Source organism: Coptis chinensis, chromosome 8 (assembly GCF_015680905.1).
Source record: "Coptis chinensis isolate HL-2020 chromosome 8, ASM1568090v1, whole genome shotgun sequence".
NCBI lineage: Eukaryota > Viridiplantae > Streptophyta > Magnoliopsida > Ranunculales > Ranunculaceae > Coptis > Coptis chinensis.
The window spans coordinates 58,803,260-58,818,645 of NC_141463.1; the positions used below are offsets into that span (position 1 = coordinate 58,803,260).

General features: G+C 36.2%; 1 protein-coding gene across 2 annotated transcripts in view; it reads right to left on the bottom strand.

The window, feature by feature from the left end:
* LOC147482174 (uncharacterized) overlaps positions 1-14,875 on the bottom strand; it is a 28,433-nt gene extending 13,558 nt beyond the window's left edge. For both annotated transcript variants that reach the window (XM_086575339.1, XM_086575338.1), the window contains exons 1-13: positions 14,351-14,875; positions 6,504-6,679; positions 5,064-5,244; positions 4,403-4,514; positions 4,172-4,288; positions 2,815-2,919; positions 1,735-1,818; positions 1,521-1,636; positions 1,214-1,315; positions 997-1,110; positions 831-887; positions 693-759; positions 339-392 (exon numbers count right to left, since the gene is read on the bottom strand). In XM_086575339.1, the coding sequence (XP_086431465.1) occupies positions 339-392; positions 693-759; positions 831-887; positions 997-1,110; positions 1,214-1,315; positions 1,521-1,636; positions 1,735-1,818; positions 2,815-2,919; positions 4,172-4,288; positions 4,403-4,514; positions 5,064-5,083 (948 nt within the window). In that variant the 5' untranslated portion in view covers positions 5,084-5,244; positions 6,504-6,679; positions 14,351-14,875. The remainder of the gene's footprint in view (positions 1-338; positions 393-692; positions 760-830; positions 888-996; positions 1,111-1,213; positions 1,316-1,520; positions 1,637-1,734; positions 1,819-2,814; positions 2,920-4,171; positions 4,289-4,402; positions 4,515-5,063; positions 5,245-6,503; positions 6,680-14,350) is intronic.
* Between the last annotated feature and the right edge of the window lie 511 nt (positions 14,876-15,386).

The following is a 15,386-nucleotide window of genomic DNA, read 5'->3' on the forward strand; positions in this document are numbered from 1 at the left end:
AATCGGATACTCCAAATCGCGTATCCGACACGTATCGGATGCGTATCAGGGCGTATTCGTGTCGAACACGTATCAGTGCTTCATAGGTAGTGTCATTCTCTTCCTATATCGGGTTTCTTGACACCCGGTAAATAGTATTATAAATATAATAGAGAGATAATATAACTCCCTACAACTTTCTCCAACTCTTTCTCTCATCATTATTCCAATACTCTTTCTTCTTCACCCTTTCTTATTGGTTCCCTTATTATGATATTGTTACAACTCTCCTAGCATCACTATTAACAACTTGTAACTGCATGTGTGGTAGGAAAAATTGAGAAAGATAACTCGCTGACCTCTACACATCTTCTTAGTGCGAAGTCCAGTCCCCATCCATGAACCAAATCGTTCTACAAACACATCATCAAACAGTTTAGATTATTATAAGGCCAAAAAAGAATAAGCTCTACTGCATGGAACCAGAAACAACGTAGTCAATATACAGCCCTTTAGTACACTCCTATATAAAAAGTGTACCTAGATAAGGAATTAATGGCTAATTTTTTGTGCAGATGATCCCATCACCACGAAGATCATCCTCACAAAAAATCAGCTCAATTGGATACGTCTAACCTTATCAAAAGAGTTGAAACTTCCATACCTATTGATAGTTGAGAATATGAGAAGTTTTCTACTAAATGCAATGATACCTGAATCATATGCCATACACAGCGCCATGCTTTCTGAGAAAATACAGGGGCCATAATTTCCACAAAACTGATATAAACAATAAATAGTAACTAATTAGATTCCATTCCACACACACACACACACACACAGAGTCATACGCTGCACATGGAGGCAAATGTGGGTCAGAACACCATCCTGGTTTCTCTTCTGTCTCCCTGCACATTATTAAATGCACAAACTGGTTTTGAAATTGAACGACACCATTAACAACAGATAAATAAAAATCATTGTCAATTCAAAGGGTAAAATTTTTAATATCCTTACTTGTGAACTTCACTATCACCTCTCCTCTTTGTCATCTGCCATGTCAATCCGTTATTTGGCTCAAGACCAGGTTGAGATATTTCCAAACCATGTTTCTTTACCAATTGAATGTACCTGGTACAAATATATAATACAAATGTACAAATTTAAACACAAATATATATATATATATATAATTGTAAATCGGCCAAGAACCTTGACCATTAAAAGAACTCACTTCTCTGCATTGAAATGTTCAACTCCAAGATCTTCGTCCCAGATGAAAATGTAATCATAAGCAGCTACTACATCTGGATGCAAAAATCTCTTTGCATACCACCTATAAAAATATATATATATTTTTAAATAAAGAAGTACGAGGCAAATACAAATGCATATGGTTACTAATCACAAGCAACATAAGAAAATGCAGTACACCATTTTTTAATTTTTTTCCATATCAACTCTTTGTTTAACTAATTTTTCCATCAAGAGCATTCCATAGTAGACTTGAGTCTAAACAATGCAAATCCTTATAAACTCACCATTTTGTTTGCTTCTTTACGCTAACATGGATTGCACGTTTTGCCCACTCAAACTGGTCCCATTCGCTTGTCCGACCATCATAGTGGAAAAGTAAAATTGTGAAATCCTCAGAAAACTGCAACAACGCCCAAAAGCAGAATGGTAAAAGGTAAATTGGCATTTTAACAAAAGCACGAAAACAAGAAGAAATTATAAAAAGTAATTCATATAAACCTTTTTGACGGCTGCATCAATATTGTTCTTCTGATTAAACCCAACTGTGAATGTCACCAAGTACTTTGGCCTAGTTTTCAGATCCTATACGTTTCAGACCATTGGTCAAAAAAATATATGGCTCACCTTCGAAAGCATATAACGTCATATACATGAACGAAAAATGGAAGTCAAACAAATCAAATATCTAATTTTCATCCCATTTTGTAGCTCAAGTACATTCACAACTAAAGTCTTTTCAACTTATACACAAGTCATAACATAATCAATTATAGAAAGTGCATCACTAAAGTATTACCGTAAACAGGAGTTCATGAAACCAACTATCTGAAAATCGCTACGAAAATAACTTAGTGCAGGTTGAATGCTCTGAAGGAGTGACAAAATGTCATATGCGTGGCTCAAGCTAGCAAGATATGATTGGAGAAGGAATCCTTGAATAGGAGGAAGGCTCTAAAAAGCTCTAAGTGTAATAAGAAAACTGCAATCTTATCAAAAAGGTATTGGCAAAGGAACAATTCCAGGTATACAGTTCGGTTGTGGTTTAATTATGATGCGACATGAATTACAATACTTCACATCTGCAAGGCTTCATACAATCTACTCATCCTCATACCCACCGACCAATCAAACAATGGTTTCAAAATCATCTTTGATGCGCACAAAACCAGTACTGTTGGAAGTGTCAAAGTAATTCCACTTTTTACTTGACCAGACTAATTCTGAATTTTCTTTTCCTCTCTAGTTGACTGGGATTTAACTTGAAAAGTCAATTCTGTTAACATCGTGTGACTTGGCTTTCGATGACTTATTACTGTAATAAGTCACTTGTTGAATCTTCTTAAGCTTTGCATTAGGATTGATTCTTAAGTTGACCTTGACTCATCTATTTTACTTGACCTAACAAACTGAGTTAAAGATAAATGATTAAGCTGACGCAATCTCAACAATAGAAATCCGAAATATTTGAGGTTTGAATTGACTACATAAATAACTCCATGAGGTCAAGTGTGTGCACAGATACTCAGGAAATTAGACATGAGAAATGAGAAAAGGAAAGGGGACAAAAAAATATCATACTTCGTTGGGATCACCCCACAATCTCCGCAAATATAAATCTGTTTTCGACACAACAATCCCGGGAGGTAGAAACTCTGCACCACGAGGATTTGTAGCAACATATACCTGATGTACAAACACATTATCAATTCTGGTACTGTACACATAGTCCGCTGACTGCAGAGTCAGAAAACATTAAGAGGTAATATATTAAATGAAAACAACAATAGGCCCAGAATTTTCTTGTCAGTAAGTAACGGTTAGAATGAAGCGGGACAGGACCACCTCTACAATCTTAGTTTTTAATAATCCCATTTGCCTACAAACACATAATTTGATTATAGGGGGCAAAAAGAAATATTAGACAACTGACCCACTGTAAACCACAAGCAAGAGCAAGCAAAGGTGTCTCTCTCAAGCAATGGTCTCTCTGTTTGTCACCTTTTCTTTGCTTTCTCTGTGTTTACATTAATTTAATTCATCGCAATCACTTAAGCACTTTAATGTGAGTCTCTACTATGGTAAGTTGTTTCAGTCCACCAGTAACAAACCCAGGTCATTTGCATTGAATTAATTATTGTCGTCCTTCAGATTCCAATTTGGTGAGCCGTTATTTATAATAGTCTTCAACAGTAAGTAATCTTGACCCATAAATGGTAGTCTGATTTACTTGAAAATGATATCACTGTCACTGTATTCTATACTGGTACAGACTGCTTTACAAAATTAGCTCTTAGCTTCTTAAGTAATCTTGAGAGCAATGCTATTAAGAGAACGTATAACTGGGAAATATTTTGAAAATTTATTAGCAGCACCAGTAGGAAATACATTCTCCAAAAAGCATCATCATGATGACGATGGCGGTGTTGGATAGGTTGTAAGACTAGGAATAATTGAAGTCCACAATGTAAAGCCATGTCAGACACATGCAGCTATCCGTGACACGCGGACTAATTGAATGCTATATACCTTAACTTTAGGAATTACACTGTGTAAGATATTTTGTACTCATATCAGCTAGTGTTACATGTACCTGTATGTACCTGTCAATGTCACCTAGGTTTCACCATATACTATGTATTAAAAAGGCAATTGAAATTAAACAAAGTAAAGGTACCAGAAAATGTAATATCATGGATTCATGGCACATGTGGGCGGTTCCAGATGTATAATTATATTTAATTTAGTTTTGCTATGTTGGCTGTATCCATGTTGTCATTTGCTTGAGATCGTCGTGTTAGACACTTCATACCCATGTTTTACAGAGACATACATATCCTTGTCAATGTTAAGTGATTAAGTTTCTTCGGCTAAAACAAGAATGACCAAACCATGTTAAACTTGGTAGATGACTAAAAAAAGTAGGGATCACACGTACCTTGGAACTATCTCTGGAACTGTTCAGATCATGTTTGAGCTGGATATCTCTAAATGATCTATTATCATCAACAAGAGACACAACTCTGGATGTTAAAAGGCCAGAGCGGAGGTTAAACTGTCAAGATTTCATGATTTGTCAGACCAAAGCAAATTTGTGATGGAAGACTATATAATGAATATTAATAAATTATATAAAAAGTATATTTAGTGAATATTCTTGTGTCAATACCTTATTTACTGAAATAGAAGGAAACGAAACACCAACAAAAAAACCAAAAATGACTCCCATAATGGCTGTGATGACCAGTCTGGCACTGTCATTTGACTTTTTATGAGGTCCACTGAAAGCAAACGGATAAGAAAAAAAGAAACTAATCAAAAATTAATATTGAAGTTTCTCAGCATCTATGCACTAAGTCGAATGTACAAGTCTTATATCGCTCAATTTCCATTTACTTTAAAGCTTGAGCTTGGAAATGACAAAATTTATGTATATCAAGAGGTGGGACATGCCCAGATGTTGGTTGGATAAAAACCCTCTCTCAGTTTAGATTTTAGAACACGATTGTAACACAAGTGGGTACACTTTGTGCAACTACACCTGGATAGACTTGAACCAGTGACCACTTGTAACAAAGGCTCAGATAGTGTGTCAAAGTGTTGATTAGTTAGAGAGGGCAGAATTCTATGTATATCAAGAGGAGGCCCAGACATAGACATAGAACAAGGGAGGCCCAAATTGGGGTTAATAACCTCAACACAGGTAAGATACTTTACTTTCTGTGTGTGTGTGTGTGTGTGTGAGAGAGAGAGAGAGAGAGAGAGAGCTTTGAAATCTCAAGCAATGGTGTCTTTTGCAAATTGTATAGCTCAGAGAAAACAGAACAGACCTGCGGTATGGTGTTCCCATCTTCGAAAGGTTTAAGTGCAACCTAAGGCTTTATCATTGGCTAACCATTTGATATAATTTTATGAAAGCACTGAGAAACTTGAAGCAAAAGCAGGAAACTTCAATCAGCACTCAAATATCCAGAAAGCCAGGGCAATATTCTCAAAAGTACGAGGAAAACCCTGACAGGAAGAAATGCTTAATATCAATATAATGAGATGAAACAATTTATTTCTGTATAGTGAAATCCATTGTTCTTATTATCCTGAAAATAATTATTCTAATACAACAGCACTTGTACTATGTATAATTGTATATATCATATAGCAAAGACAAAAGATGGTTGTATAGGCAACATCATTCTATAACAATTGCTAAAGTAAGTCCAAACTAATAATTACCCACTTTTGAAAAGAAAAAAAAAATCACTGTAACTGCACAACAGCACTCCATCCATCATGTGTTTCTTCTCTGTGCAAGTCATCCCATTGTCACCAGAAGCCAAAGGCATGGTTAAATGGTTCATCCCTTAGTCGGAAAGATTCATTCAGTTTCCATTTTCCTTATTATGTAAACACAGATTAACATGCTAAACATTTCTATTTAGTATAGAAATTTGGAGACTCCCGCATTCTTTCCAATTCTGGTTTGTAAAACTGTATGATTTATGGGGGTGACTACAGTAGATTTTTGTTTTCATCGGACTAGTACAAAAGAAAAATAAAATCCAAAACTCAATCCTGTCAATCTCTTTTTAATTCCAAAGAATCTGTCGTCAATCACAACTATCACGATGCTCCCTAACAGTTCAATCACTAAGGTTTCTGTCCCGTCTTGTTCATTACGTTATTGCTAAGATCAACCTTTCTCCTCAGTGACAGAATAAACAGACGCCCAGTGTCCTTTGCTTTAAAGTCTTTTCCACAACATTCAGATCATTATGATATGCTTCCAGTCACACTCACGTCTATTAAGTGAATCGCTACTATTAACGTTGCTATTTCCAATACGTGTTTCCTCCTTATTCTCAATGAAAACTCTTTGCAAAGCTTTTTGGGGCATGAAAAATGATATACAACGTTTCACTGGTAACAACAAGGCTCCCTGCTTGAAATAGTGATTGCACCTTCCTTGGTTAAAAGTAAGGGTACTTTCCCTTTAATATCTTCCTCCGTTGAAAGTAGTACTGAAATTCAAACAGCATACTTTCCCTTTAATAATGATATTTCATAGTCCAAGATGTAGTCATCATACATACATAACGAGTTTTGTTCTCATTTTGAAGTATGCTTCAGTTAATAATAAGAATAATAGTAATTGTTTCATTTGAGAGATGGATCTAATAATTATTATAAGTAAAGAAATGATTAGTGAGAGTTATCTAACAAGAACATTAATCAGATCGAACAACATTAAAAAAAATAAAGAATCTAGTACATACAATAATAAGTTTGCTTGCTGGATCCAGATTTGAGAAGTTCCGATTTTGTTTCTGCTGTTCCGAGTAGATGACAAATATAATATTACTGTTTTGACCTTTTTAGATCTAACTCTCATCACCGAACACAAGTTTATTGGGCCACGTCTCAAACTAGTTTGCCAACCTGGGCTCGTACACTTTGGCTATGTTTGATAGGAGCTGTGGCAAATGCAAATTTTGTCACCATTTGCCACTGACAAATTTACTATGTGACAATTGCAAATATCTTATGGCAAATTTAAATTGCCACTGTTTGATGATACTGTGGTAAATATTATTTGTCCTGATTTGCAACCATTTGCTGCTGTTTGATTGTCCAAATTTGCCGCGATAAATATTTCATTTCTTCATTTTTTGTGCTTTTAAAATATTTAAGATGTGTTTATTTACTGGCAAACCTCTAGTGAGAAAATTTGAGATTTGTCAGTGTTTTCTCACTAATTAATGTATTTTAAGGAGCTTAACAAAAGGTTTTGTTTGCTGGAATCCAGAAACAAGCATATATGGAAACAAGTGACTTCCCAAAATTGGGGCAGGGGTTCCTCCGTTGTTTCCAGAAATACATTTTACTTAAGAGCACCAGCAGTTGTAAAAAGAGTTGGTCATTTAACTAGGCAATCAAAAATATTGTCCACATTCACTAGAGAACACAAACATCCTCCTTTTTCTCGACCTCACTCAATCTTTGGATTGCTTCTAAAAAAAATAAATTGTGAAGAAATTAATTTTCAAATAAGTAAGGAGATGGACTCGCATAATGCGGGTTTTCCAATTCAAATTTCAACATAATAGCCTCATCTGTACAATAACTTTTACGACTTCATTGTGAATAGTAGTGAACTTAAAACATTAATTAGATAAACATGATTCACATGTCAATGTCCGATACATGGCTTATTCTCCATCTTGGCACGAACAATAAACCATCATCGGGTCAAATTATTTGCCAATCTACAAGTTGGATTTTCTTGGCTCAGCGATTCTTTAAATTAAGCAGAATAGTTTCCCTTTGAGTTTGTCATTAAAGAGGAGCGACAAAGATTTGATAAATCATCATGGTTAGCCGATTTTATCTCGGACTTTAGGCAACGGCCGTTAAGATGCTCCATGCGAAGTCCGGTGCACACTTATAGAAGCGAAGACGAACTCTTCAAATCTAGCTTTCTATCTTGAAGAGAAGTCATCTCAGAAAATGAAAATTTGCATTCAGCTACTCATTTCTTTGGGCTCTACAAATTAGTGACATTTCCATAAGCCAAAATGATAGACAAAATGACCATTACAAAAGCACCCTTTCAACGTAATCAAGAACCCGTGAATCCTTCATGGCATCGAGTGCCTTTAGTTAAGGCCCCGCGAACCCAACATATTAGAATAGGAAACAGGGAAATGAAGTAGTCAAGCAAATTAATATAAGGTTCAAAATATGACTAACGGACTAACCAACTTAAACTTCTTCGGGGCTATCTTGCACTCGGTTTATCTTTGAGCCGGAGGAAGAAGCCGATATACCCCTCCCGGTACTTGCAAGAAATCGGATCACCGTAGCGCCAAAGAAGCGAAGCACTGAACCATCATCGCCAGCCAGCAGCAAGAACAACAACAATCCACCGCACTACCAAATCACACCATACACACCACCACCCACCCACCTACCACACACCATCACACACCACCACACACACTAGTCATTACACCACCGCCACCACCAAAGACGCGACTCACCACATTACCACCACACACTCACACACACAACACCATAAATTCACACTCACCACACTACCACCACCACCACACAAATAAGATGCCTCCACACATAACCTTTTTGCTTTCCAACGACAAATATTCCTTATGGGCTTATTAGCGAGTAAAGTGTGTAGGAAAAAGACGGCTTTGGATTGTGCTTTTAAAACGGACTTTAAAGATTACAAGAACTTGAAGGAGAAAAGACAATGGAATTAGAAAGCCCGAAATGAAGTGCACGCCATGTTCAAGTGAAACGTGACGTGGGGATGGTTAAAGAAGTTAAATGGACTTGTATACAAAGGGTATGCCCGCCTACACGCCCATGATGCACTTCTTATGGCGCTTTCCTAAAAATGAACAATCAATGTTCATATATGTTTTGGGTATGAACAATCAATGTTCATGTCTGTTTTGGGTATGAACATTTATTGTTCATATATGTTTTGGGTATGAACAATCAATGTTCATGTCTGTTTTGGGTATGAACATTTATTGTTTATATATATTTTGGGTAAGGATAACTATGCTTCACTTTGTCATAGATCTCTCTCTGATAAGAATAGCCTTCTCCTCCTCCCAGATGATATCATCATGAGTATCCTTACTAGACTTAATCACGAGGTCGCCTTTCAATGTTTACGTGTATGTAGATCGCCCGCATCGACCTTGTCAAGTCCATCTTTTGTTGCCATGCACCTTGATCAAGCTACTCCAATCCTTGTTGTTCAGTGGTTAGAACCGAGATATTTCACAACACGTGATAAAACTGATATTGTCATCCATTTTTTGGATGGACGTAAGAATCTATAATCAAGGACAAAAGTCAATGTGAGCTATATCCGCACTGAGAAGGTGTACAAGCCCTTTCTTTTTGGTTCCTAGCTATAAGGGGTTCCTACTCTTCAAAAATACAACTCTTGATGACTCCGCTTTTTTTCATATGGAATCCTATTACACAAGAACAAGTAACTATTATTGCTCCAGAATTGAGATATAGAGTATGTGGATTATACTTCCATTCCCAAACAAAGGAATATAGAGTTCTTTACATGTGTTGTGGATTACTAGGTTCTGAGTTTCATATTGTCGGCTTTGGGCAAAAAATTGTGGAGGAGATATCCAATCCAGCACTCAAGCTCCTTGCACTTTCGCAGACCATCTTAAATGAGACCCCCTTTGGATGGATGGTTTCATTTGATCTATCCCCTCGCAGTGGAATCCGCGATGCCTTCTACTTGTTCAAAGTCCATCCTACTATTCAATATTGACAAATGAGATTTCTGCACAATTCCACATCATCCCCGGAGCATAACATTGTTCAAGGTGGAGACATGAGCGAATGGAACTCTTGAGTCGGAAGGGCGTTTATGCTTATCCGATGCTATATCTTATACGTAAACAACTCAATCTTACGCATTACATGTTATTCTAGTATATTGAAATAATATTGAATATATATAGTATTCAATATTGAATATTGTAACAATAACATGAACATTTATTATTTTAGTATATTGAAAGATTTATTTTGTGGAGTTGTCGAATATCACTTATCTGATGCTATATCTTATACAGAAACAACTGGAAAGCGTGATACTACACAAACAAGCATTAAACGCATCGAATAAGCAAACACCATGAAAATACTGAGAAGTTCGATAACTTCTCTTTTCATAATTGTTCTGCAAGTCGTTGTTTTTTTAATCAAAATACACTTAAAACCCACAAAATCTAAAACACACCATCCATTGAAGAGCACGAGGAGGATCTACGGTCTCAACTAAAATGAAACAAATAAAGGGGTAATAGTGCTTGTCAAACAAAACGATTATAGATTGATTGGTTGTTCTCGCAAGTTGTTTGGCGAGGCTTGCACTTAGTATCTTCCATGTCGAATCAGATCCGATATCTCACCGTGCATCTTCTTCATCTCACGACTTTGCCTCGAATCTCCCTCGCCTTAATATGGACCATAGACGAAATTTCTTCAAGAAGAAAAAGTCTTCTTTCACCCTTGTAATTTGTCCATCATGATCCCTCGCAAATCACAGAAAGAGTACCGATTAGCCATAGTAGCAAAAATCCAAAAGAACCGCCTTAAACCGGACAAGTGCATTACATGTACCATAATAGCAAAATCCAAAAAGAAGTGCCTTAAGCCACCGGAAGGTTGTCCAAAAGCCACTCCTTCCTAAGATCTTCATCATCAAAACTCAAAAAGATTTCACCCATGTTTGGGCTATTTCCAAGGAAGGTCATTCCAAGCTTAAAATTTTCTTTAGACAACTCAAGACCTTTCAAGGCATCATGAACTTTTTGCATCATGCTAGGAGGTCGCCTTCAAATTGTCCGCCATTGCCTTAGCAAAATTCTCGCAAGATGTTCGAATGTCTTAGCTATATTCTCGTCGTTCACATCTATGCGAGGTTTTTTTTTCTTTTGCCCATTCGAATTTTGACGCGGTGATTCTGCTTCCACATTCACCCCTGAGCCTTGGGTAGCATCTCCGGTATTGTCAACATATTCATTTACATTAACGGGGTCATTATCATCAGTTTCATCTATTAAAATAAACACACAACATAGTTATGAGCTTAGTAATATCTTATCGCATAAAGAAAAACCACAAATAAAAAAAAAAAAAAAACGCATTCCATCCAATATGGGTATAGCATCGATCATGCGCATTAAAGTTTCCACTTCCATTTGCGTAATCATTTCCATATATGAAGTCAAGCATCTCATAGTTTGGAAGCCACTTGATTTTATAACTTGTTTGTGGGTGAGCCTACAATGATAATGTGACTCACGTTAGTCCTCTAGGAAGCTAGCTTCTCTTCAATGACAAATATATTAAAGTGAAATATATATAAAATGGCTAAATCAAGATCATTTTACCTGAATATACCTCTCCCATACATCGGCATCAGCTTGAATTTACTTAGTTTGATGGTTAAAGGAGAAGCCACTCGCCTAGCAACTCTACAAAGAATGTAGGCACCCCTTTAATGACCTTAGCCTAGAGCGCACATGATTCCAATCTACTTTTTGAGAACCGTAATTGGTTACCACACTTGCAACTTGAACTAGAGTATCTTTCTTGGAAACGTTAGAATTTCGAGAACCCTTCCCTAGAACAAATAATGATGTCAAACAAAGTTCCGACAAGGATCTTGTCCATTCCATCGTTCCAACGTGTTGACGCTTCCAACAACAACTTCGAATTGGCGGAGGCGGGGGTGGAGGACGTGGTGCTTGGCTTCTAGCATTGTTATGTGACATTGTTCTGAATATAATAAACCAAAAGAGAATAATATAATAATCAGTGTTCTATATCGACACGAAACCAAAATGAGATAGTGAACTTCGTAGTGGTAGGACTTGAAACCAAAACAAGGTTTAGATATTCATACACAAATCTAAACAAAGAGTTACTAATATAAGGAAGGCTATAAGAAACCATATTGTCATATAGATTAACAAAAGTCATAAGCCATAATAATACAAGTATCCCGGCAGGCAAAACACATCATTCAACATTGCCAAAACAAATACAACAAAAACATAAAATTAAACCACTATTGCCAACAACACACTAGTTATTCTTCTCCATTTCGTTCATCTCGACGCTCCCACATGTCCGCCATCAACCCATCTCTCCATGCTATCCAACCATCACTCGGAGTCATGGTTATCCCCACATCATCGCCTACTTCTCCATTTCCTTCCTCTTCAATAGTCGCTCTTTCTTCTTCCCATATATCATCATTATTATTGAGCAAAAAGTTATGCAACCCACAACATGCACAAATTATCTTTGCTTGTGTCTCAATATCATGGTGTGGAGCGTGCCTAAGATACGCAAATCTTTTCTTCAACACACCAATTGTCCTTTCAACAACATTCCGCAAAGATGAATGACGGAAGTTATACATTTCTTTTGCATTCTGGGCACCGTTGTATCTAGAGTTACGTTGTTGGTCACTAAGATGATATCTTACAACACGATATGGTGTAAGGAAGTGTGGAACTAGCGGGAACCCAGCATCGGCGAGATAATACTTACCTATGTGAAAAAATTAATTAGAATGATTGATGAATTTTAATAATACTCCAAAACAGTTGGGATTTGAAATGTTTTAAGGATACGTACCATGTGGTACGTTAGTTTGTGCCCCGGCCGACTCAACTTTGCACATCTCAAAGAAACCACCATCATGGGCGGAACCCTCCCAACCAAGAAGAAATGCGTAGGTGAATCTCATACCAAATGTACATGCCACTAAGACATTCGAGTAACCCCGCCCCCCTTCGATTCACGATACCTAACTTGATCTTGAGGTGGTATCGTAAAGCTTCAAAGTGGGTGCCATCAATTGCACCCACAAAGATCCTAATTAATATAGCATCATCGGAAAAGAATTACTAATTAACATTATGTACATTAGATATATAGCTAACAAACCGGAAAAAATGGTGCCAAGATTTAGGTGTTCCACCACGGTCGGTGGAGAGTTTTCTATGGTGGCAGGTCGTGCCGTCTCTATGTAGCCTAAGCGGTGCATTTAATACTTCGGTGGAAGTACCGGTTAATTGTTTCGTTGATCTAAAAATTGAATCTCAAAAGTCCGATTCCTTAAATCGCGCCCAACTGTGTAAGAAAATGGCTACTTGTTCTTCAACCTTAACGGACCGACTATCAACTAACCCATAACCCCGCGAATCGAAAGTGCATAGACGCTTCAAATGTAAATATCCTCATTCTCAACTGTTAAGTAGCATATACGGTCACTACACTGAACATTCAATTCGTGAAAACAATGTTTCTTTGAGCATCCCAATTTCTAATGAGGGCCCTAGGAACTATAACCCTTCGCTTATTTCTCCTATACCATTGGTACCACATCATAGCCTTTGCATGATTGTTAGCATCATAGTAACTGCAGCTAATTTACGTTCTTCTTCATTGGCATTCTACCTAATTAAATGGACAATCATGCATGAGACTAAATAAGACAAAGCAAAACATAGAATGAGCAAAGAATGACAACAATTTAATTTACCAAGAAAGAAACCAAATTCATAACTCAATCAAAAGCATGTCAACTAGATTACTAACACAAGTTTACAAAAAATAGATTTATACCAAATGCAACTACAATGAATCCAAATCTAATGAATTATCCAATTACTTATTAAATTGAACAAAAAGGTAGAAAATATTATTTGGGCATTCAATATTTGACTTTGTACATGAATTAATTATCAAAGTTATTAATTCCCATAGTTCGCAACCCTTCATCTTATTTCAGAAATCACAATTCATAGTGTTCAAGTTCCGCGGAACATTGTATACAAAATAAATCCAAAGATATTTTACGATCTATTTTTCATTTCTTTTTCGAATAAATAAAAACAGAGCCAAATACTCAACAATCATGCCTCAATTAACAATCTAAATAAACAAAAAAAAAAAAATGAAATCATTATATATACTTGAACCCTAACCCTAACATAAAAGAATGAGAGAATGAAAATTAACATGCACACACATGAGAGAGATTGAGAGAGAGAAAGAGATGAACAAACCTCCTCCGTCAAGTTGTGCAAGTCGATGATTATGTTGCTTGTCTCCAAATCAATACACAACTCTCCAAATCAATACACAACTGTATGAGGAGAGAAATTAATGAGAGTGTGAGAGAAGAAGAAGTTAATGGCAAATAGGAGAGAAACTAATGAGAGTAGAAAGAGGGATTGAGAAGACGAACCTGGTTGAGCGCTCCAGTGAGAGTTTTTTTTTTTTTTTTTTTTTTTTGTCGAGCACTTTTTTTTGTGGCAAATCCACTTATTTCGGTGGCAAATTTGTGTACAAATTTGTCGTGGTAAAATTTACTCAGCTCCCCCCAGAGTAAATTTTGCCACCAAAATCATGGCAAATGACAACTTGTGGCAAATCCAAAAAAAATTTGCCATAACTCAAAAAACACATCAAACAGTGCCAAACAAGTGAATAGTGCCATTTATTTGCATTTGCCATGACAAATGGGGCTATCAAACACAGCCTTTATCTTTTTGTTTTCATTCTTTCTATTTTTTTCTTTTCTTTTAGCCAAATTTAAATAAATGAAAAAACATAAAATAACAACACCTAAAACACCATCTTCTCACCACAGAGCTAGACAATCAGCAAAATTGAAGGAAAAGAAAAAATAAACAGAAAACAAGATTACCTAACAAATCCAAAATGGAAGTTTTCGAGTTGGTTCACGGAGTTACCAATGTCGAAGCAATCGCCAAACTAATTTGGTGAGTATTGGGTAAATTCATAAAAAAAAAAAAAACAACAACAACAACTACTGTTAGTTGAAGAAGAGAACATTATTGAGAGTTTTAATTTTTAAAATTGGATTTACTTTTTTAAACAATTTCCTACTTATGGAGTTGAATTGAAAGTTAGATTATTGTGGCTTTCAACTAGAGAGAAGATAGTGTAAAAAATAGTGGAATGGGTTTCAACCAATTGAGTCGGAGAGAAGTTCTGAGAGGAAGATTTTTTAATCGGTTGTCTAAAAAGAAACAACCACAACCATTGTTGTTTGGTGGATGGAGAAGACGGTGGTGAGATGAGATGTGTTGCCTTTTTTTTTTTTTTTTTTGCTAAAATAAATAAAATGAAAAAAGTAAATTGAGGTGTTGAGTTTGTTTTAAGTCTAGATGGTTAAGTTGGAGACGTGGACCAATGAGCTTATGATGTCCCTGTGTACAACATTTCTATGCCTGTCTACAAATTCGTTATGTTATGTTATTTATTTGTCTCATTGTGAGGGATGTGTTTGGGATAATTGTTTGTGTTAATGGAATAGGATTTTTTTTTTTTTATTTTTTTATTTTTTTTTTTTTTTTTGAAATTTTATTAATAATGATAACGAGTTTTACAAATAATTAGGACAGACGTGCAACAAGCTGCGCCACAAGGCCTATCTTTCGAAAAACAAACTCGTTAGAACCAGCTGTCATAACATTATTGTCCATAACTTTTTGAAGTCTCTTGAGGAGCTCAATAGACTGTTGTTCCAAAAACCCAAAAGTGTCGAA